General features: G+C 38.0%; 1 protein-coding gene across 7 annotated transcripts in view; it reads right to left on the bottom strand.

The window, feature by feature from the left end:
* CPAP (centrosome assembly and centriole elongation protein) overlaps positions 1 to 22,352 on the bottom strand; it is a 55,593-nt gene that overhangs the window by 27,510 nt on the left and 5,731 nt on the right. For all 7 annotated transcript variants that reach the window (XM_060637599.3, XM_060637605.3, XM_060637600.3 and 4 more), the window contains 7 exons: positions 21,000 to 21,509; positions 20,379 to 20,502; positions 14,750 to 15,049; positions 12,700 to 12,811; positions 11,316 to 11,418; positions 9,561 to 11,190; positions 5,936 to 6,068 (listed from right to left, as the gene is read on the bottom strand). In XM_060637599.3, coding sequence (XP_060493582.3) covers positions 5,936 to 6,068; positions 9,561 to 11,190; positions 11,316 to 11,418; positions 12,700 to 12,811; positions 14,750 to 15,049; positions 20,379 to 20,502; positions 21,000 to 21,443 — 2,846 coding nt within the window. In that variant the 5' untranslated portion in view covers positions 21,444 to 21,509. The remainder of the gene's footprint in view (positions 1 to 5,935; positions 6,069 to 9,560; positions 11,191 to 11,315; positions 11,419 to 12,699; positions 12,812 to 14,749; positions 15,050 to 20,378; positions 20,503 to 20,999; positions 21,510 to 22,352) is intronic.

Raw genomic sequence — 22,352 nt, 5'->3', positions numbered from 1 at the left:
AATCTGTCTCAGGATCTCCTGAGCCAACAATTAAAAAGCCTCCACCAACTCAGTCTCCTGTCCAGTCTCAGTCACTTTACCAACTGGTCACCAGTGGTACCAGTCAAAAAGGCTAAAAGCCCAACACCAAGCCCATCTCTGGCAAGGAACTCAGACCGAGAAAGAGGTGGGAAGAAAAAGAAAAAGAAGGACAAGAAACACAAGGAGGATAAGAAGCACAAGAAGAACAAAAAACACAAGAAGGAAAAGGCCGTGGATGCACCTGCTGTGGCTGCTGTACCCCTGCAGCCATTGCTGCTCCCACAACCACATCAGCACAGCCAGAACCAGAGGCAGAGCCTGAGCCTAAGAAGGAGACCAAAAGCAAGCCTGAAGACAATCTCGACGACTGAGAAAAGCACTTGAGTGAAAAGGCACTGAGGTCGATGCGGAAGGCTCAAGGGTCCCCACAGTCTTAGGTGGGAATGTGTGTTATGATGTACATTTTATTTGGTCTGTACACAATTCAATTTCAAAATTGCTAAAATGTGTTTGAGCTTTAGACTATCACATTTGTTGTAATAACTGCTAGGTTGAAGTTCACCATGTAAAAAAAAAAAAAAGGGCACGGATTTGCATTGCAAACCAAAGGTGTCCACAGTGTATTAGTGACATTCTTTCATTGACAGCGGACATAAATTCATTTCAAGTGAAATATTTTAAGCCAAAAAAAAAAATCCCATTTTAAAAAAAAAGGAGGGTTTCAATATTGTGGGCATTCTTACAGTTTCTTTAAAGGCCTTGGTTATTCCTAGAGGTTTTCCTTTTTTTGGTTTTTTTCTTTTCTTTATTTTTTCTCATTTGAGTCTTAGCACCCATTTAAGTTATGATGCTTGTAAACGTTGTAAACGTTGCAAGGACCACAAAGTACCAGAGACATCACTACAAGCATAAAACCTACAGTTAACACAATGACTCTAAAACCGTATCTTTCAATAATAACACTGAATGTAAATGGACTAAATGATCCAATCAAAAGACACAGAATATCAGAATGGATAAAAAAAACAAGACCCATCTATTTGCTGTCTACAAAAGACTCATTTTAGACATGACAACACCTTCAGATTGAAAATGAAGGGATGGAAAACTATCTATCATGCTATTGGAAGTAAAAGAAAGCTGGAGTAGCCATACTTGTATCAGACAAACTAGACGTTAAATTAAAGGCAGTTAACAAGAGATGAAGAAGGCATTATATAGTAATTACAGGGTCGATCCATCAAGAGCTAACAATTATAAATGTCTATGCACCGAATTCGCAGGCACCCAAATATATAAAAGAACTAATCACAAACATAAGCAATCTTATTGGTAGGAATGTGGTAATTGCAGGGGACTTTAATACTCCACTTACAGAAATGAATAGATCATCTAGACAGAGAATCAGTAAAGAAACAAGGGCCCTGAATGATACACTGGACCAGATGGACTTGACAGATACATTTAGAACTTTTCATCCTGTAGCAGCAGAATATACTTTCTTCTCGAGTGCACATGGAACATTCTCCAACATAGATCACATACTGGGTCACAAAACAACCCTCAATAAATATAAAAGAATTGAGATCATACCATGCACACTTTCAGATCACAATGTTATGAAACTTGAAATCAACTACAGGAAAAAGTTTGGAAAACCTCAAATGCATGGAGGTTAAAGAACATCCTACTAAAGAACGAATGGGTCAACTAGGCAATTAAAGAAGAAATTAAAAAATATATGGAAATAAATGAAAATGAAAATACAACAATCCAAACGCTTTGGTATGCAGCAAAGGAACTCCTAAGAGGAAAATACATTGCAATCCAGGCCTATCTCAAGAAAAAAAAAAAAAAATCCCAAATACAAAATCTAATAGCACACCTAAAGGAACTAGAAGCAGAGCAGCAAAGAAACTCCAAAGCCAGCAGAAGAAGAGAAATAATAAAGATCAGAGCAGAAATAAACAATATAGAATCTAAGAAACCAGTAGAACTGATCAATGAAACCAAGAATTGGTTTATTGAAAAAATAAACAAAATTGATAAACCTCTAGCTAGGCTTCTCAAAAAGAAGAGAGAGGACCCAAATAGATAAAATCATGAATGAAAATGGATTTATGACAACCAATCCCTCAGAAATACAAGTAATTACCATGAAATACTATGAAAAATCATATGCCAACAAACTGGACAACCTGGAAGAAATGGACAAATTCCTAAACACCCACACACTACCAAAACTCAAATGGGAAGAAATAGAAAACTTGAACAGACCCATTACTAGTGAAGGATTAAATCAGTTATCAAAAAATCTCCCAATAAATAAGAGTTCTGGACCAGATGGCTTCCCTGCAAAATTCCACTAGACATTTAAAGCAGAGTTAATACCTATCCTTCTCAAGCTGTTCCAAAAAACAGAAATGGAAGGAAAACTTCCGGACTCATGCTACGAAGCCAGCATTACTTTGATTCCCAAACCACACAGAGACCCAACAAAATAGGAGAACTACAGTCAAATATCCCTGATGAACATGGATGCAAAAATTCTCAACAAGATACCAGCAAATCGAATTCAACAGCATATAAAAAGAATTATTCACCATGATCAAGTGGGATTCATTCCTGGGCTGCAAGGCTGGTTCAATATTCACAAATCAATCAATGTGATACATCACAGTAATAAAAGAAAAGATAACAACCATATGATCCTGTCAATAGATACAGAAAATGCATTAGACAAAATACAGCATCCTTTCTTAATAAAAACCCTCAAAAGTCGGGATAGAAGGAACATACCTCAACATCATAAAAGCCATTTATGAAAAGCCCACAGCTGATATCATCTTCAATGGGGAAAAACTGAGAGATTTCCCCCTGAGATCAGGAACACAACATGGATATCCACTCTCACCACTGTTGTTTAACATAGTGTTAGAAGTACTAGCATCAGCAATCAGACAACAAAATGAAATAAAAGGCATCCAAATTGGCAAAGAAGTCAAACTTTCACTTTTCACAGACAACATGATACTCTACATGGAAAACCCAACAGACTGCACCAAAAGTCTGCTAGAACTGATACATGAATTCAACAAAGTCACAGGGTACAAAATCAATGTACAGAAATTGGTTGCATTTTTATACACCAATAATGAAGCAACAGAAAGACAAATAAAGAAACTGGTCCCATTTACAACTACACCAAGAACCATAAAATACCTAGCAATAAACCTAACCAAAGATGTGAAAGATCTGTATACTAAAAACTATAGAAACTTTATGAAAGAAATTGAAGAAGACACAAAAAAATGCAAAAACATTCCATGCTCAGAATATTGTTAAAATGTCAATACTACCCAAAGCAATCTACACATTCAATGCAATCCCAATCAAAATTGCATAGGCATTCTTCTCAAAGCTAAAATAAGCAATCCTAAAATTTGTATGGAACCACAAAAGACCTCAAATAGCCAAAGTAATATTGAATAAGAAAACCAAAGTGGGAGACATCACAATCCCAGACTTCCCTCTATAAAGCTGTAATCATCAAGACACAACAGACACATAGACAATGGAATAGAACAGAGAACTCAGAATTGGACCCACAAATGTATGGCCAACTAATCTTTGACAAAGCAGGAAAGAGCATCCAATGGAAAAAAGAAAATCTCTTTAGCAAATGGTGCTGGGAGAACCAGATAGCAACATGCAGAAGAATGAAACTAGACCACTTTCTTATACCATACACAAAAATAAACTCAGAATGGATGAAAGACCTGAATATGAGACAGGAAACCATCAAAACCCTAGAGGAGAAAGCAGGAAAAAACCTGTCTGGCCTCAGCCGCAGCAATTTCTTACTCAACACATCTCCAAAGGCAAGGGAATTAAAAGCAAAAATGAACTATTGGGACCTCATCAAGATAAAGAGCTTTTGCACTGCAAAGGAAACAATCAACAAAATTAAAAGGCAACCAAAGGAATGGGAAAAGATATTTGCAAATGACATATCAGACAAAGGGCTAGAATCTAAAATCTATAAAGAACTCACCAAACTCCACACACGAAAAACAATAATCCAGTGAAGAAATGGGCAGAAGACATGAATAGATACTTTTCCAAAGACATCCAGATGGCCAACAGACACATTAAAAGATGCTCAAGGTCTGATTTGAAATACAAATCAGAGCCACACTGAGATACCACCTCACACCATCAGAGTGGCTAAAATGAACAAATCAGGAGACTATAGATTCTGGCAAGGATGTGGAGAAACAGGAACCCTCTTGCACTGTTGGTGGGAATGCAACCTGGTGCAGCCACTCTGGAAAACAGCATGGAAGTTCCTCCAAATATTAAAAATAGAACTACCCTACGACCCAGCAATAGCACTGCTAGGAATCTACCCAATGGATACAGGAGTGCTGATGCATAGGGGCACACGCACCCCAATGTTTATAGAAGCGCTTTCAACAATAGCAAAATTATGAAAAGACCCTAAATGTCCATCAACTGACGAATGGATAAAGAAGATGTGGTTTACATATACAATGAAATACTACTTGGCAATGAGAAAGAATTAACTCTGGCCATTTGCAGCAACGTGGATGGAACTGGAAGGTATTATGCTAAGTGAAATACGTCAGTCAGAGAAAGACAGATACCATATGTTTTCACTCATGTAGAACTTGAGAAATTTAACAGAAGACCCTAGGGGAAGGGAAGGGGAAAAAATAGTTACAGAGAGGGAAGCAGGCAAACCATAAGAGACTCTTAAATACAGAGAACAAACTGAGGGTGGATGGGGGTGGGGGAGAGGGGAAAGTGGGTGATGGGCATTGAGGAGGGCACTTGGGATGAGCACTGGGTGTTGTATGTAAGCCAATTTGACAATAAATTATATTAAATAAATTTAAAAAATTATATTAAATAAATTTAAAAAAAGAAAAGAAAGCATAGTTCCACTGGATGCCTTGACTTCAGACTTCTGGCCTCCAGAACCATGAAAAAATAAATTCCCATTGTTTTAAGCCACCTCATTTGTGTGTACAGTTGATCCTTAAACAACATGGTTTGAACTGCATAGATCCACTCATAAACAATTTTTATAGTACAGTACTATAAATGTATTTTCTCTTCCTAATGACTTTAACATTTTTTTTTCTGTACCTTACTTTAATCATGAGAATATGTATATAACACATATAACAAACTGTGTTAAACAACTGTTATTGGTTAAGGCTTCCAATCAATCATCAGTAGATTATTCCTAGTTAAGTTTTTAGGGAGTCAAAAGTTTTATGTGGATTTTCGACTGTGCAGGGGTTTGGAGCCTCTAACTCCTGCATTGTTCAAGGATGAACTGTACTTTATTACATTAGCCCTAGAAAATTAATGCATTGGCCAAGGTAGCACCTGAAATCACAGCTCCAAAATGCTTGTCAAATTTCAATTTATGAACTCATCACTAAGAAAATTCCCCTTTTAACACACTTCTGATGACAGTGGGTCATTTTAATTAAAAAATTCTTATGTGGTGGGGTGCCTTGGGTGGCTCAGCCGGTTAAGTGTCCAATTTCAGCTCAGGTCATGATCTCACAGTTCTTGGGTTCTAGCCCCACACTGGGCTCTGTGCTGACAGCTCAGAGCTTGGAGCCTGCTTTGGATTCTGTGTCTCCCTCTCTCTCTGACCCTGACCCACTTGTGCTCTGTCTCTCTTTGCCTTTCCAAAATTAATAAATGTTAAAAAAAAAAAAAAAAAATCTTTTTTTTTAATTCTTATGTGGTAAAGGTTTCACTTCCTTTTCCTTTTTATTGTTGGATCGACAAAACTTATTTCAAATATTCTAGATAAAATCTTAAAGATAAAAGTGAATCATTGTATCTTTTCCCAACATATATGCAAACTTACCTAAGTTTTTCCAAGGCACTTTCCCGTTCAATGCGAAGTTTAGCTAAAGATGTGTTCTCAGCTTTAAATTTTTCTATTTCTGTTTCCAATTCAATTACTTTCTCTCTCAAAACTTGAGATCGAGCACTGTCACCTATAAAATAGGCCATATATATTGAACTTCACAAAAGGTCTTCAGCAGCAGAAACCAGCTAGCTATTAATACTAAGAGCCAAAAATATGGTAAACATCTGTACTATTAAAATGCACAAGAAACAATGCCTCTGAAAAAAAAAAACAAACTATATGAACCTGACTTTCCAGATAAAACCAATCTAAATTTAAAAAAGACATTATTCAACTGAAGAGTAACAATCTACCAATGAATTAACATTACATATAAAAAGAAATCATTCAAATAATTTTTAAAAAGCTAATACATATGTTTTTTGTCTTTTTGATAACAGCCAATATTGTAATAACTGTATGGTGACAGATAGAAACTAGACATATCATGGGATCATTTCATAATGTATAAAAATACTGAATCACTATGATGTATACCTGAAACTAATACTGATGTTGTACATCAATTGTACTTCAATTTAAATATGTATATATGAACAGGAGTAAGTAATTCACAAGACATCTAAAGCAAATAATTAACATCAAAATCAAAGTTTACTCCCACTAATCACAGAAATACAAATTAAGATGTTTTTCACATACCAATTTGCTATTTCAAAGAGTAAAAAAGCCAACACTTCTGTTCTTCCACTACCCTTTTGAAAAATTGATTTCCGCACAAAAATATGCATTGCAACGTGATTTCTAATAGTGAAAAATAATTTAAGTATCCAACATTAAGGAAATTACTGAATAAAATGATGCTGTATTCACATAGTGTTCTGCAACCTTTTTAAACAATTTTTTAATGTTTCTTCATTTTTGAGAGAGAGAGACAGCACAAGCAGGGGCAGAGAGAGAGGGAGACACAGAATGTGAAGCAGGCTCCAGGTTTTGAGCTGTGAGCACAGAGTCGACTCAGGGCTTGAACCCACAAACCATGAGATCATGACCTGAGCTGAAGTCAGATGCTTAACCAACTGAGCCACCCAGGCACCCTATGTTCTGCAACCATTTTTAAAATACACAAAAGTGTTTTAAAGAAATGGCCAGTGCATATTATACACCTGGTCAAAGAAGATAAGGTAATTTTTTTGTTTTTTTGTTTTTTTTTAAGTTTATTTATTTTGAGAGAAAGAGACTGGAGCACGGGGGCAGAGAAAGAGAGAGAGAGAATCCCAAGCAGGCTCCACACTGTCAGCACAAAGTGCAACGTGGGGCTCAAACTCACAAACTGTGAGATATGACCTGAACCAAAACCAAGAGTCAGATGCTTAACTGACTGTGCCACCCAAGCACCCCAAGAAAGAAAAGCTAAGTTTTTTTTACTTTTTTTTTTAAGTTTATTTGAGAGAAAGAGCAGGGCAGCGGGGGCAGAAAGAGAGAGAGGGAGAGAATCCCACAAATCCTGAGAAAAGACCTGAGCTGAAACCAAGAGTCAGATGCTTAACTGACTGAGCTACCCAGCTGCCCCAAAAAAGATAAAGTCAGTTTATTTTTTTTATCATTTTTTTAAGTTTATTTATTTGAGAGACAAAGACAGCACGAGTGGGGAGGAGCAGAATGAGAGGCAGAGTGAGAATCCCAAGCAGGCCCCATGCTGCCTGCACAGGGCCCAACACGAGGTTCAGACTCACAAAACCGCGAGATCACGACCGGAGCCAAAACGAAGAGTCCGACGCTTAACCGACTGAGCCACCCAGGCACCCCAACATAAGTTTTAACAAATGTCTATACCATATTAAAAATACATAGGAAAAATGACTGGAAGGAAAAATTCCAAAATGGTATCACAACTACCTTCGGATAGTTCAGTTATAAACATTTTTCATTCTATACTTAAGCTTTCAAACTTTCTGCAAAAAGTACTACTTTTAAAATCAAAGTATTTTTTTAAATAGTTTAAGTTAGGGGCATCTGGGTGGCTCAGTCAGTTAAGTGTCCAACTCTCTTTTTTTTTCATGTTTGTTAATTTTGAGAGAGAAAAAAAAAGAGCACACGTGTGGGCAGGGGAAGGGCAAAGAGAAGGTGAGACAGAAAATCCCAAGCAAGCTCTGCCCTGTTAGGCCAGAGCCCAATGTGGCGCTCAATTCCACAAACCATGAGAGCATGACCTGAGCGGAGATCAAGAGTCCAACACTTAAATCAACTGAGCCACCTGGGTGCCCCAAACATCCAACTCTTGATCTTGGCTCGGGTCTTGATCTCAGGGTCATGGGTTCAAGCCCTCTGTTGGGCTTCACACTGGGCAAGAAGCCTACTTACATAGCTTAAGTTATAATTTACATTTTTTTCAATGTTTACTTATTTTTGAGAAATAGAAAGACGGAGTGCAAGAAGGAGAGGTGCAGAGAGAGAGGGAGACACAGAATGTGAAGCAGGCTCCAGGCTCCCAGTTGTCAGCACAGAGGCAGTGCGGGGCCTGAACTCACAGATGGTGAGATCATGATCTGAGCCAAAGTCGGATACTCAACCGACTGAGCCACTCAGGCACCCCTACAATTTAAAGCACCTGTGCTTTGGTAGGTATTCACAGTTTACTACATGATATGATGGAAAGGAGTTTTCCATATAAGTTTTAGAAGTCCATCGCATCAACTATACAACCATTAAATGGAACGTGGCAGATGTGTAAGCGGGAAAAAACAATCTCCAAAGTTTATTATAAGGTGAAGAATGGCCTATAAAAAACGTGTTTTCAAAGTGTGTGGATTGCTCAGTCAGTTAAGTGTCCAACTTTGGCTCATGTCATGATCTCACAGCTCCAGGGTTCCAGCCCCACATCAGGCTCTGTGCTGACAGCTCAAAGCCTGGAGGCTGCTTTGGATTCTGTCTCCAGTCTCTCTGTCCCTCCCCTGCTCACACCCTCTCTCTCTCAAAAACTGAATAAATATTAAAAAAAATTTTTTAAGTGTTTTCATTTGTGTAGAAAGAAGATTACATACCCACTCCCACATATGCTTTCATATGCACAGAATCTTTTTAGAATATACAAATGAAATGGGAATGTAAGTTCCTCTAGGAAAAGGAGTAGGAACCCAAATATAGGGAAGAAAGGAAACTTCAATTTTACTGTATTTCTTCTTGGTCCTATCTAGCAAGTTAGCGCATGAGTAGTAAAAAAAATAAAAATAAAAAAATAAGTAAATACATAGTCATTTTAAAAAGTGCACACACAAAGGTTCACCTCATAGTGACACAAACCACAAATTGGATACTCTAGTTACAAAAGAAACTTATGTTACCTCAATTCATAATGAAGCAATTAATGTTACAGCCTTGAGAATAAGACATAGGCTTAAATTAGAAAATCTGAAATCAGAATGCATCCATATCTTTTGTACTAGCGGCCATTACATTATTTAGACCCACAAAACAAATCAAATTTTAACAATCACCTACTTAGACTTCTACTGAGCAACTAGAACGATTAGGATTTTAAGTGTTCTGATAAGATACCCCTACTGATAAGATGTTAAATTTATAACATTCTGATACCTATTTTATAATGCTGACTTACCAGGTGGTTGGTCTTGACTTGGGTTTAACTTGGGTTCACTTCCCAAGTGTGAATCTGATTTGGGTTTCAGTTTCAAAGCAGGAAAGAATTTCATCATGAGATCTGAGGTAGGAGGAGGGCTTGTGCTCCTACTGGATTTCCTCAAGTCTTCTCCCTTCTTGACTGGTGCGACCTTCCTTTTTATTGCTTTGTCTGGTACACATATTTCACTCTTATTAGGGTAGGCTGCCTGAGGAGTCCCATTAGTGACCTCTGTCCCAAGAACAGCATCATGTTTAAATGAATTCTCTTCAAGGTCAGTCCAAGTTCTTTCATCATCAAAGTCAATTTTACTCATACTTATAGATGAGGGTCTTCTTGAGGACTCAGAACCTTTGTTTTTCAAGCTTTCTATTATGATAGACTCATCACTACTATAATCTTTATCAGACAAATCTAAATCAACATCTCTCCTTTGATCTTCTTGCATCCCAGTGTCCCTAAAAGGCCCCTTACCATCACAGACCTGTGGACTGTCTTCTCTGCTGCTGAAACCCCTCTCTTTATCGTCAGTTGATGGTTTTATGGTAACATCAAGTTGTTCCTCAGAGTCGGTGCTACTGTCACTGTCCATGGCACCTTCGTCATCACCTACATTCCACCGAGTCTGATTTTCAGAAGTGCTAGTTTGGAATGCTTTCCTACTGACTTTACAAGACTGTTCCTTATGTGCTTCAGGTGAGGACACTGAATCAGTCTGTTTGGGTGCGACCTCACACTCACACACATTATCAGGTTCAGTACAGTCTGGAGCCTCATTGTGGTTACACTGAAGAATGGGATCCAGTGTCACCATCTTCTCCTGCTGTACGGCTTTGACAGGGGTGGAAGACAGCCGGTGCCCTTTGCAGATCTGCTGGTCCCTCTCTAAGATTTTCAGTACAAATGAAGAATTACTGGAAAATGAGATTTCATCAGCAGCTTGCTCCAAAAACAAAAATTCATCTAACTCCAAATTTTCCTTTTCCTTTTCTCGTTCCCACTTTTCTAACTTTTTCTGAAGAGAAATGTCAAGAGAAGATTCTGACTTTTTCAAGGTCTCATTTATTGGGCTCTTAGAAGCCATGCAGCTGACCAGCCCTGCTGAAAGAGGAAGTCTGTCTCTACCTGGTGTCTTATTCCAGACTTTGCAACCAACATCACAAGGTTTTGCACACTCGGGCATTTCTCTACTATTAGATTCAACTTTTTTTTCTAATTTGATCTGGTCTCTAAATTGCCCATCACATTTCTTCCCTGCCAGTATTTTCAATCCTGATGGAGAAAGACTTTTTCTGTTGTTACCCTTAAGCACTTTTGGCTTCTGACTAAGTGTGACAAAACCACTGCTGGCCCTAGCTTTATTGTTCTTTTTAACAGGAGGGTTCTCTGTACACAGTTCTTTGTTTATTAGAGCAGTTTTCCGCTGGAATTGCTGTCTATCCATTTTAAACACAGGTTGGTCCTCTGAAATGCTCTGATTAGGCACTAGTTTACTTTCTCTCCCTTTCTGAGACTTAGATTTAGCATTAGTAAATCTAGCTAAACCTTCTCCTCGTTTCAAAAATGGTTGTTTTGGCTTTGCTTTGATTGGCAATGATCCTTCTGCTTCCTAAAATAAAGAATATTTGAATTAATTCTGGTATATCCAAGTTATCTCAATGTTCTTTTTAAAGCAAATTATAAATAAATCTCTAAAGCCTCATCTAACTTAATCAAGATAGTGGCGATGCCTACCCTTAGTTGTTTTCGTTTCAGTTCTTGTTCTTCCAGTCGAATTTGTTCTTCTAAGTAGTCTTCAAATGTCTGTTTCCTCTCTCTGATAGCAACTTTAATAGGCCTAATCATAAAAATAAAGTTATTTAGCATGCAAGTCAAGATGTGGTGAATATCTGCCTCAGTGTGCCTGACAGAGATACCCCTGATTACACTGAGAACTAACCGTTTTCAAAGTCACAGACCCCGTATGAGAATCCAAAGAAAGCTATAATCCTACCCCATCTCCCAAAATACAGAAAAATACAACACTCTACACATGATTGGAAAAAAAAAAAAAAAAAAACCTTCTGAAGTTCATTTTTTGCCTATAGATTATACAACTTTAAAATATACTTTGAAGAGCGCCTGGGTGGCTCAGTCATTGAGCATCCAACTTCAATTCAGGTCATGATCCCAATGGTTCGTGAGTTTGAGCCCTGCGTCGGGTTCTATGTTGACAGCTCAGAGCCTGGAGCCTGCTTTGGATTCTGTATCTCTCTCTGCCCTCCCCCACTCACAGTCTGTCTCTCAAAAATACATTAAAAATTTCATTAAAAAAATAAATAACTAAGAATAAAATATATTTTGAAAATACTTCATCAAATAAGCACTTTAAGAAAGATCCTTGACAGGGACGCCTGGGTGCCTCAGTTGGTTAAGTGCCAACTTCAGCTCAGGTAATGATCTCACAGCTTGTGAGTTCAAGCCCTGCGTCAGGCTCTGTGCTGACAGCTCAGAGCCTGAAGCCTGCTTCAGATTCTGTCTCCCTCTCTCTGCCCTTCCCCTGCTCACACTCTGTCTCTTAAAAATAAATAAACGTTAAAAAAAATTTTAAAACAAGATCCTTGACAATGTAATAGAGCAATAATCAGAAGTAATTTGCCCATCCATAACATCTATTAAAATATGTCAAGTATTTAAGAAAATAAGAAACAATCTCAATATTGATAGTTTATATTTGTCATAAGATTTTTAAATTCTGTAACTAAGCTTACCCAATTATAATTTATAAGTGACACCAAATGTGAGACTCAATATTAATTTGTTTTTGTCTTTGCCAAAATAGGATTTACCTAACTATTTGAGAGAAGATTAATTTTATCCTGGTTTCTTCTCTTTGGTGAAAAAAGTTTGCTCAATTCTTCCAAAACAATGCAAAGCTATCTGAACTGACAGGTCTCCCCGACCACTGTCTGTTGCTGACAATATGTGGTAAGTTGTAACTTCAACATTGTATTTAAAAGCATATTCAAGCAAAAACAAGAAAACCATGGGTCTTTTTTAAAAAGAAAGTGCTCTACCATAATAGCCGGCTATTACATTAAACTGTCACACTTCTTATTCCTTTCAACATGGATGATACCTTTCTTCAATATTAGCCACTTCTGAAGAATCACCAATTTTTTTTACATTCACATCTTTCCCTTCATGAATAGGTTCGGCCACTTTCTCCCAACATGGTGAAACACCTTCTCCTAGGATAAAAATTAGGAACAATTTAGTTCCAAAAAATAAAGAATAACGTCTTAAAACCTGAGAATTTTACAAGTTACTATGCTAAAGTAATATTTATCAAAAGTAATATATGCCAAAGATTTTAGAACCCTCAAGGATTTCTTTATTATGACTTCTTTATATGACTTTTTAATATGATTTCTTTCATAGGAGATAAACTACAAAACCCTAATTAAAACATGACACTGTTCACAAGGTAAATGTTATGGGCTTCTCTAAATTAAAAAAGACTAGGAGCACCTGAGTGGCTCAGTCGGTTAAGCATCAGGCTCTTGATTTCAGCTCAGGTCATGAATTCATGGTTTGTGGGGATCAAGCCCCACTTCCAGCTCCACACTGACAGCATGGAGCCTGTTTGGGGTTCCCTCTCTCTCTTTCCTGCGCAGGCGCTCACTCTCTCTCTCAAAATAAATAAATAAATTTTTAAAAAATTAATTCATTAAAAAAGACTAAAAAGAGAGCTGTAACAACTGAATGTAACAGATGAACTTGATTGTTCCTGTTTTTTTTAAAAAAACACATATTTGGGACAATAGTGGGAATTCTAAAATGAATTTAAATATTAAGGAATAGTATTAGAGAATACTATCTATACAGAAGAATATCTTAATTTTTACTTGATGTGTGCTGAAATATTTGAAGTGATGTAACATAATGCCTGCATATTATTTGCAATGAAATGACTGAGCAAGTTACATTTAAATGTAGGCAGAAATACAGATGTATAGATATACATACACACATAGAAAAATATGTAGACAAAGTAAATACAGCAAAATATTAACTGCTGAATCAAGGTCTATTATTAATCATTGCAGTAGTCTTTCAACTTTTCTGGATGTTTGAAATTTTCCAAAATAAAAAGGTAAGAGAGTATACTGCTTAAAAAATTTTTAAAAGGCATGTGACCTTTCCATATTCTAAATCAGAAATAAAATATTATGCACAAAGGTGCCCAATCCTAACTAGTAAGGGTAGACACCTTTTGTCATATTTTCTGCACTTTTTTAGAACTTTCTCCAAAGAACATATTCATGAAAACACCATCAAAATTGAAAATAAAATTCAAATTAAAAATATTGGAAACAACTCAGCCCTACTGCAAAGAACATTAAATACTGATATATTATTTGATGACCAGCATGATGACAACCATTAAAATTATGGTTATGAAACTATGAAATTTACCATTATGTTTGAGTAGGAAAAGAACACATTATTTTCCATCTTGGCTGGGAAAAGAACACAATTATACAATATTTTACAGTTACAAAATGTAAAAACAAAAAAAAGTGGAAGGGGGAATGGGGCACAGAAACAGCACTTTAAAAAAGGAAAAAAAAGACCAGAAGAAACTACACCAGAAATGCCACAAGACCTCCATGAGTTTAGACCATCAGATGCTGCCAGTTCTCTGGCAAAAACATGTTGAGTGCGAGGAATACAGAGGTACAGTGAGGGCAAACCGAGGGTCTGGGAGTGGACAGAATTTCTCTCCTGAATAATAACTGCCACCACCAACCTATTTCTCACATTTCACATCTTCGATCATGTGCCCCTCCACTACCACACATACTACATAACCTCAAACTATTTCTAAGCTCTCAGAGAAAAATAGTACACACAGAACCCACCATCCCCCTTTTTGAAGACCCCATGCTACCTTGAGAGGTTTGAAATCAGTATGAGTATTGCGATTGTTCTCAGAAAGTCACAAAATTCTGTGTCCAGTTCTGTGTCCAATCCAGGCTCAATGGTTATGCAACATGTAGGGGCTCATAATTAAAGCCACAGGCACGGGGGACAGGGGAAAAAATGCAGAAAGGACTTTTCTTGTCTTAGCACAGCTTGGTAACACTGCTAGCTAAGTACAAAAGAGAGAAATAGAAGTAACTCACCTATAGGATAGTCATGGTTTTCTTCCTGCAAATCATTGTTTTTCACAAGTGCTTCTTGATATTGTGCCTCACAAAACAAAGTGAGAGGAGCACCAGTTTTTGCAGTTAAGACAAAATCTGGATGAGTAGTTCTACAGAAGTTGTTTTGTTCATCAGATAAAATGTTGGAAGTGTGTGTTTTTTCTTGGGTTTGATTCTGGTAGACATGTGATGGTAGGAAGGGCGAGGTTTTCTCTACAGTGGTTGAATTTCCTGGAGATCTATACTTCTGGCTCTGACCATCAGGCAGTAGGGTTAAACCTTGCAATTAAAAAAAAATAGTTGAAAAAGAAAAAAAAACTATCAAAACTAATGACTTCCTAGAACATTTTCGCTTCTACCTGTTAGTGATCCCTACCTACCAGGTTTTCTCCAAAGTGATAAAAGTATTTTTTCCTCCTTATATTAGGAAACTCTATTTAACAAAATGATGAAATTTAGAAGTCCAAAATGACCGCTGCATAATTTGAATCAAGGGTATGTTCATACGACAATTGATGTGCAGACAGTGTAGACCTGGCACAGCTGCAACACAGCCTGCTTCTGGAAGGCACCATTCATCTTCCATCTGTGAGAAGCACTGCTGGAATTCTCAACTCTGCAGCCCCACAACAAACACAGAGAGCACCAATGCCAATGGCTGTAAATGATCTGAAGAGTTCCCTAAAGACAAATAAGCTCCCTAAAGACACCCGGGGTGCCTGCGTGGCTCAGTTGGTTGAGCATCCACCTTTGGCCCAGGTCACGATCTCATGAATTCAAGCCCCACATCGGGCTCCGTGCTGACAGCTCGGAGCCTGGAGCCTGCTTCAGATTCTGTGTCTCCCTCTCTCTCTGCCCCTCCCCTGCTTGGACTCTGTGTCTCTCCCTCAAAAAAAAGTAAAAAACATTGAAAAAATGTAAAATGTTAAAAAAAAAAAAAAGTGAAGGGGCACCAGTTGGCTCAGTCAGTGGGGCATGTGACTTTTGGTCTCAGGGTTGTGAATTTGAGCCCCAAGTTGGGTGTAGAGATTACTTAAAAATAAAATCTTAAAAAAAAAACAAAAACAAAAACAAAACAAACAAACCAGAAGGGGCACCCAAGTAGCTCAGTCAGCTGAGCATCCAACTCTTGATTTCAGCTCAGGTCAGGATTTCAGGGTTTGTGCGTTCCAGCCCCAAGTTGGGCTCTGTGCTGACCACATGGAGCCTGCTTGGGATTCTCTCTCGCTCTCTCTATCCCTCCCCTGCTCACACACTCTCTCTCTCCCTCTCTCTCAAAATAAAGAAATATTTAAAAATATATAAATCGAATAAGAGAAGACACAATGTGAAGGGTTTTATAAGAGCCATGCCACCCATCTCTCAAACCCTCTGCCTCATCCCAGATCACAAATAAAACTGGAAATGAGGTAGGTCTTCATAGACTATCAGGCTCAAACTCCTTTCTTTTATAGAACAATACTCTCTCCATCCAAAGATTTTTTTAAGTTTATTTATTTTGAGAAAGAGAGCATGAGTTGGGGAGGGGCAGAGAGAAAGGAAGAGAGAGAGAATCCTAAGTAGGCTCTGCGCTGTCAGTGGAGAGCCCAATGCGGGGCTTGAACCCATAAACCATGAGATCATGACCTGAGCCAAAATTGAAAGCCAGACGCTCAAATGACTGAGCCACCCAGCATCCCCAAATGTTTTTGACTTATAGTCACCTCACTTCAGACTGAAGATGTCTTTGATAAAAGTGCAATATCCCAAAGTAGCAGTTCTCAAAGTGTGGTCTGTAAACCCCTGAAGGTCTCTAAGATTCTTTCAGTGCATCCACAAAGTCAAATCTATGTTCATAAAATATTAAGATAGTATTTGTCTTTTTTACTTCATGCACTAATGGTGCAAGAGCAAAACAGAAACTCGTGGTACCTTCACTCAAAAGCAGGACAGCAAAACAGTGGCACTAAACTGTGCTAGCAGTCACTGTATTAGTCACCACAAAAAACAAACAAACAAACAAAAAACAGGGGCGCCTGGGTAGCTGAGTCAGTTGAGCGTCTGACTCTTGATTTTGGCTCAGGCCATAATCCCAGGGTCGTGGGATAGAGCCCCACATCAGGCTCCATGCTGGGTGTAGAGCCTGCTTAGGATTCTCTCTCTCCCTCTGCCCATCTCCCCTGCTTATGCTCTCTCTCTCTCTCTCTCTCAAAACAAACAAACAAACAGTTTTATTTAAGAATGTCCTAGATAGGAGTGCCTGGGTGGTTCAGTTGGTTGAGTACCCAACTCTTGGTTTGGCTCAGGTCAAGATCTCACGGTTGTGAGATTAAGCCCCATGTTGGGCTCCATGCTGAATGTGGAGCCTGCTTGGGATTCTGTCCCTCCTCAGCGCACTCTCTCTCTCAAAAAAATAAAATAAAAAGGTCCTAAAGTTGCAAGAATTATTAATTTTTAAACTGAGTTTGAACTGTTGAGTTCAAGTGTCATTTCAACATTCTATAGGACAAAACAAAAAGTGCATAAATCACTTCTACTGCAAACCAAGACATAGCTTGGTTTGAGATGTAAGCTTGACTAGGCACTTCTCTCAAAGAACATCATTTTTACTTGAAAGAATAAATGACAAAACTATGATGATTTAAACCTTCGTACTTGGCAGACAGTTTCTCAAAAATTAAACAAGCGAGCCAGTCACTTCAAAGAAAATAACTACAGTATTTAATAGTAAAACTTGAAGTCTCTAGTAAAAATTAGAATTTATTAAACAAACCTACCACCATGAGCTTGACAGCTTCATAACACTTCAAGACTTAAAAAAAAAAAAAAAAAAAGACTTAAAAAAATTTTTTTAATGTTTATTTTTGAGAGAGAGAGGGAGAGCACAAGTTGGGGAGGGGCAGAGGGAGAGAGAGAGGGAGACAGAGGATCCCAAGCACCTCAGCGCTGACAGCAGAGAGCCCCATGCAGGCACTGACTTAAGAACTGTGAGACTATGACCTGAGCCTAAGTCAGACACTCAACCAACTGAGCAACCCAGGCAGCACCCTGCTACTTCAAGACTTTTACGATGAGCTCTGTAGTGGTATTAATGGATATAATTTTTTGATATTATATGATAAAATACACTTAAGTATATTTTAAAGACCTACATAACTCAGTGAACCACTACTTTGCAAATAACCAATGCACAATTTTACTAAATCATGCATGATAAAAGAGCCATTCAAAATGCCAAGATATTCCAATATATTTCATGTACTAGAGTATAAAAAAGTTCATTAATATAGTTTCAGACTCCATACTTTGAACTATCACTAAGAAACGCCCAATTGTTAGGTTTGGGTGCAATATCAAAGAAATAACTACAATTATTTGAAAAGGCTATTACAGTACTCTTCTTTCCCTCTTCCAAGTAAACATCCATGTGAGGCCGAATTTTTTTTCACATGCTTCAATCAGAACAACATAACTTAAGAGAATGAATGCAGAAGCAGATAGGACTATCAGCTGAGCTCTTTTAAACCAGAAGTTAAAAGAGATATTCAAAAATATAAAACTATGCCATTCTTCTAATTTTTTAGAAAAACCTCTTCATTAAGTTAGTTATGATAACATGTAACTGCTTTTTGTTTTAATGAATTAGTTTTTTAATTTCTCCAATTTAATTTCTGAGAGTTAAATATCAACAGCCATAGCCCACAGAACAAATACTCTGGAGTCCTCATTAATTTAAGAGTGTTCAGTGGTCCTGAGACCAAACAGTGTTAAAAATCACTGTCCTAAAAGCAATGTGCCATAACTGAAAGGCGCCCGCTTTTATATCAACAATGTTGAAACTGCTTCCTTATTGCTCTACCGTAGTGCTATTTCTACCTTAAAAAGTATCACAGGCTGTTATTGAAATGATCTGGATTATCCTCTTATGTATTCCATAAAGGAACCCTGACCCATTCAACTATTTCAAGACACACACCACGTACTCTACATTTACTAAGATAAACGTCCTAATTCCCTAAACCACTCTTCATCTGATACATTTCTCATCACTACCACTACTACTATTCCCTGAATCCCATCCAGCTACTTTGCACATTCATCTGCCAATGTCTTTTATTCTTCGTATTCTCAATGCCCAGTGCAACCTCTGAACAGAACAGGCACTTTTGTGAATCAGCACTGTGTCTCTGGGAAGGTGCCATCAAGAAGCAAACACATGTTCCAGATCACTATTTCTCAAACTAAGGGAACAATCCATTAGTAATGTTATCATCAGAATCATGACTGGTACTTTTTTCAATGAATGAGATTAGGACAAAATAAATAGAAAACCTCCTTACAACATGCCAGGCACACCAATAACGACTGATTTATGCAATTTCTTTGAAATTATGAGTCACAATTTTAAATGTTTTTGTTATAATGTGGTATGGTGAAACATCTCTCAAAACCACTACTAGAGATCAAATTTACACAGGTTTACGGTCCCCTGATAAGCACATCGTGTTTTCTGTTAACTGATCTAGTATACAACAAAAGATCTGTCATCTGCCACCCCAGAAAATATTTTTGGTATGGCTCCTCTGCTGACCAGAGTAGTCTCTACACATATTTTACCATTATGACCCTGAGGAGTTTTTCATTCTTTTTTTTTTTTTTTTTTTTAGAGAGAGAGAAAGAATCCCAAGTAGGCTCTGCTTTATCAATACAGAGCCTAATGCAGGGCTTGATCCCACAAACCAGGAGATCATGACCTGAGCGGAGACAAGAGCCAGACACTTAACTGACTGAGCCACCCAGACACCCTACGGAGTTTTTCATTCTTCAGGCAGGGGTTGTAAGCCAGTAGCCCTAGGCCAAATTTGGCTCTACATCTTTTATTCTGCTAGGTCTTTTTAAAATTTTATAGGGGCGCCTGGGTGGCTCAATCGATTAAGCATCTGACTTTGGCTCAGGTCACCATTTCACAGTTTTTGAGTTCGAGCCCAACACAGGGCTCTCTGATGTCAGCACAGAACCCACTTTGGATCCTCTGTCCCTCTCTCTCTCTCTCTCTCTGCCTTTCCCCCTCTCCCCACTCATCTGCTCTCTCACTCCCTCTCTCTCTCTAAAATAAATAAACATTAAAAAAAATCCTTAGGGGTACCTGGGTGGCTCAGTCAGTTAAGCATCCGACTTCAGGCTCAGGTCATGATTTCACGGTTCATGGGTTCAAACTCCGCATCGGGCTCTGTGCTGACAACTCAGAGCCTGGAGCCTGCTTTGGATTCTGTGTCTCCCTCTCTCTCTCTGCCCCTCCCTCTCTCTCTCTGCCCCTCCCTCGCTCATGCTCTGTCTCTCAAAAATAAGTAAATGTTAAAAAAAAATTAAAAATCTTTAAACTTTTATTTTATAAATAAATATGACTGCTGTTAAGCAGGGCACACATGCTCCAGAATGGCCCAGCTCCCCCTGTCCCAATCATGTAACATCACCACCATTTCATAGTTATCTGCAAGGCCCCTAAAGAAACTGGGGTTCACCACATATGATAGAGTAATGGTAGAAAAAACCTGTCAAACAACTAAAGGTGAGAAATGTCAGTGTTCACTGTTGAGCTGACTGAAGGCTCTGTGTAAGCACAAAGTACCTGGGAGTGGTTGGTGCCCAGACACAGTAGTGAGCAGCTTCTCTTGTTCTTCCAGAAGTCTCTGTAGTTGCTCGAAATGCTGCCTCCTCAGCTGTTCCTGCTTCTTCTGTTGTACTTCTTTCAGCTTTTTAAACATAAAACTTGATTAAACTAACTTTACATTTCTTTAGGGATCTTTGCTCCTTACATTTATCTTAACCCCTCTCATCTCCCTTTTCGTATCATCTCTAATACAGAGTTTCAAAGAGTGATCCCTAAGTAACTACATCTGCCACCCAAACTCTAAAATCCTATTTTTTATGAAGGAAACATAGAAACAGAAAAAGTCATTTGAATCTGTAGATTCTTACAATACGATAGGTATCAGTACATTTATGATCAACTTTTCCCCTTTAATATCTAATCAGCCATTTCCAATTCAGTTTTTGCCAAACGAAGCAGAAACTTAAAAGACATTGTTATCTCAAGTGTTGTATGTTACATATCAAACCTGTGTTAATGTTTCACATTAGATAAAAGGCAAAATTTGGTATTTTGAGGATTTCCCAGGCAAGGGGAAGAAACTGTTCATCAACAGAAACTTGCAATAATGCAAATACATTAGGCCAAATCCTGCTGTACCTGTTCAAGCTTTTTAAAAAGTGGGTCTTTATAAGGCACTTCTTTGCATTCACTTGAAAGATCTGAGACAATGTCATTTTTGTTATCTTCCCAGTGTCCAGGAGCACCCTGACATGCCACTATTTGTGCTTCCTCTTTAGTTAAAGGAAACACTGCATGTGTTTCAGACTTATTTGATTGTAGTTTATAAGGGCTGTTAGAGTCCAACTTCTGTTCTTCATGAAGTGAATCTTCTTCACTTATAAAGGTGAAGCTATTTGAAAAATGAGTGGCTTTAACAGGAAAGCTGGTAGAAGTGTTCACACTTGCTTGCTGCTCTTCGTCTGCTTCCAAAATAGGAAATCCACGATTTAATATGACCCCAGCCCGAGAAGGATTGGTCATCCACTGGGTTAGGAAGCTCTGCCCACTATTTAACTCTGAAGAGGCTGGCATCAGGAACATTTTAGTCCAACGACACTATTATATTTAAATAATATACAAGCTGGAACTGCTATTAATTTCCAAAGCCTGTAGAAAGAAGATGCCAACAAAAAACATCGGTTAAAGCTGTTCTACCCAAACCGCGAACCAGCACAAAAATCTACTGGATATTTCAAATTCAAAAGACTTAATCAGCAAAGCAACTGCACAAGAAGTTACGTGGTTTGTTTTTTTTTTTTTAAGTCTTAAAAATATCCAAATTGAGTGAATCAAAAACCTAAGTTCCTTGCTGACAGAATCAGGATATAGATGTTATTTAAGGCCTTGACACTGGGCGAGATCACTAAGTGACTGAGGGTACAAAAAAGAGAAGATGTAGAAAGTAGTGTCCTGGAGACCAAGTGAAAAAAGTGTTTCAAGGAAGAAAGAGACGTGTTAAATGCTGTTAACAGACGAAGGGTGAGAACTGAGAACTGATCTTGGAATTGAGCAACGTAAAGGTCATGATAACTTTGATGAGAGCAGCTGGAAGGGAGAGGGACGCTGCCAAAGCTTAAATGGAGGAAATACATGAAAGAATGAGAAATTAAGGACAGCTAACTCTTCCCAGGAGTTCTGTTATAAAGGGAAGGAAATAAATGGAACGGTGGCTGTACAGGGAAGCATGGTGAAGAATGATTTTTTAAGACAGGAGAAATAAAAGCATGTCTGTAGGCTAATGAGGATGGACAGAGGAGAGAATTAGTATAGCCATGCCTCTGAAGTGAGGGGTGAGAAAATCTAGTACCAAAGCGAAATGACATTTCACATTATTTTTCAGACACAATTCTAGATTTTAACTTTATCAATATAATACAAAAGGAAATGAAAAATGGCAATTTGGAGGCATACATGTATTTATTTAGCTTTGTACCTAGTGTCTGAAAAAAA

This window comes from Panthera onca, chromosome A1 (assembly GCF_046562875.1).
Source record: "Panthera onca isolate mPanOnc1 chromosome A1, mPanOnc1 haplotype 2, whole genome shotgun sequence".
NCBI classification, from domain to species: domain Eukaryota; kingdom Metazoa; phylum Chordata; class Mammalia; order Carnivora; family Felidae; genus Panthera; species Panthera onca.
Note: the sequence above shows the minus strand (reverse complement) of the source record. Positions and strands in the feature narration are given on the sequence as shown.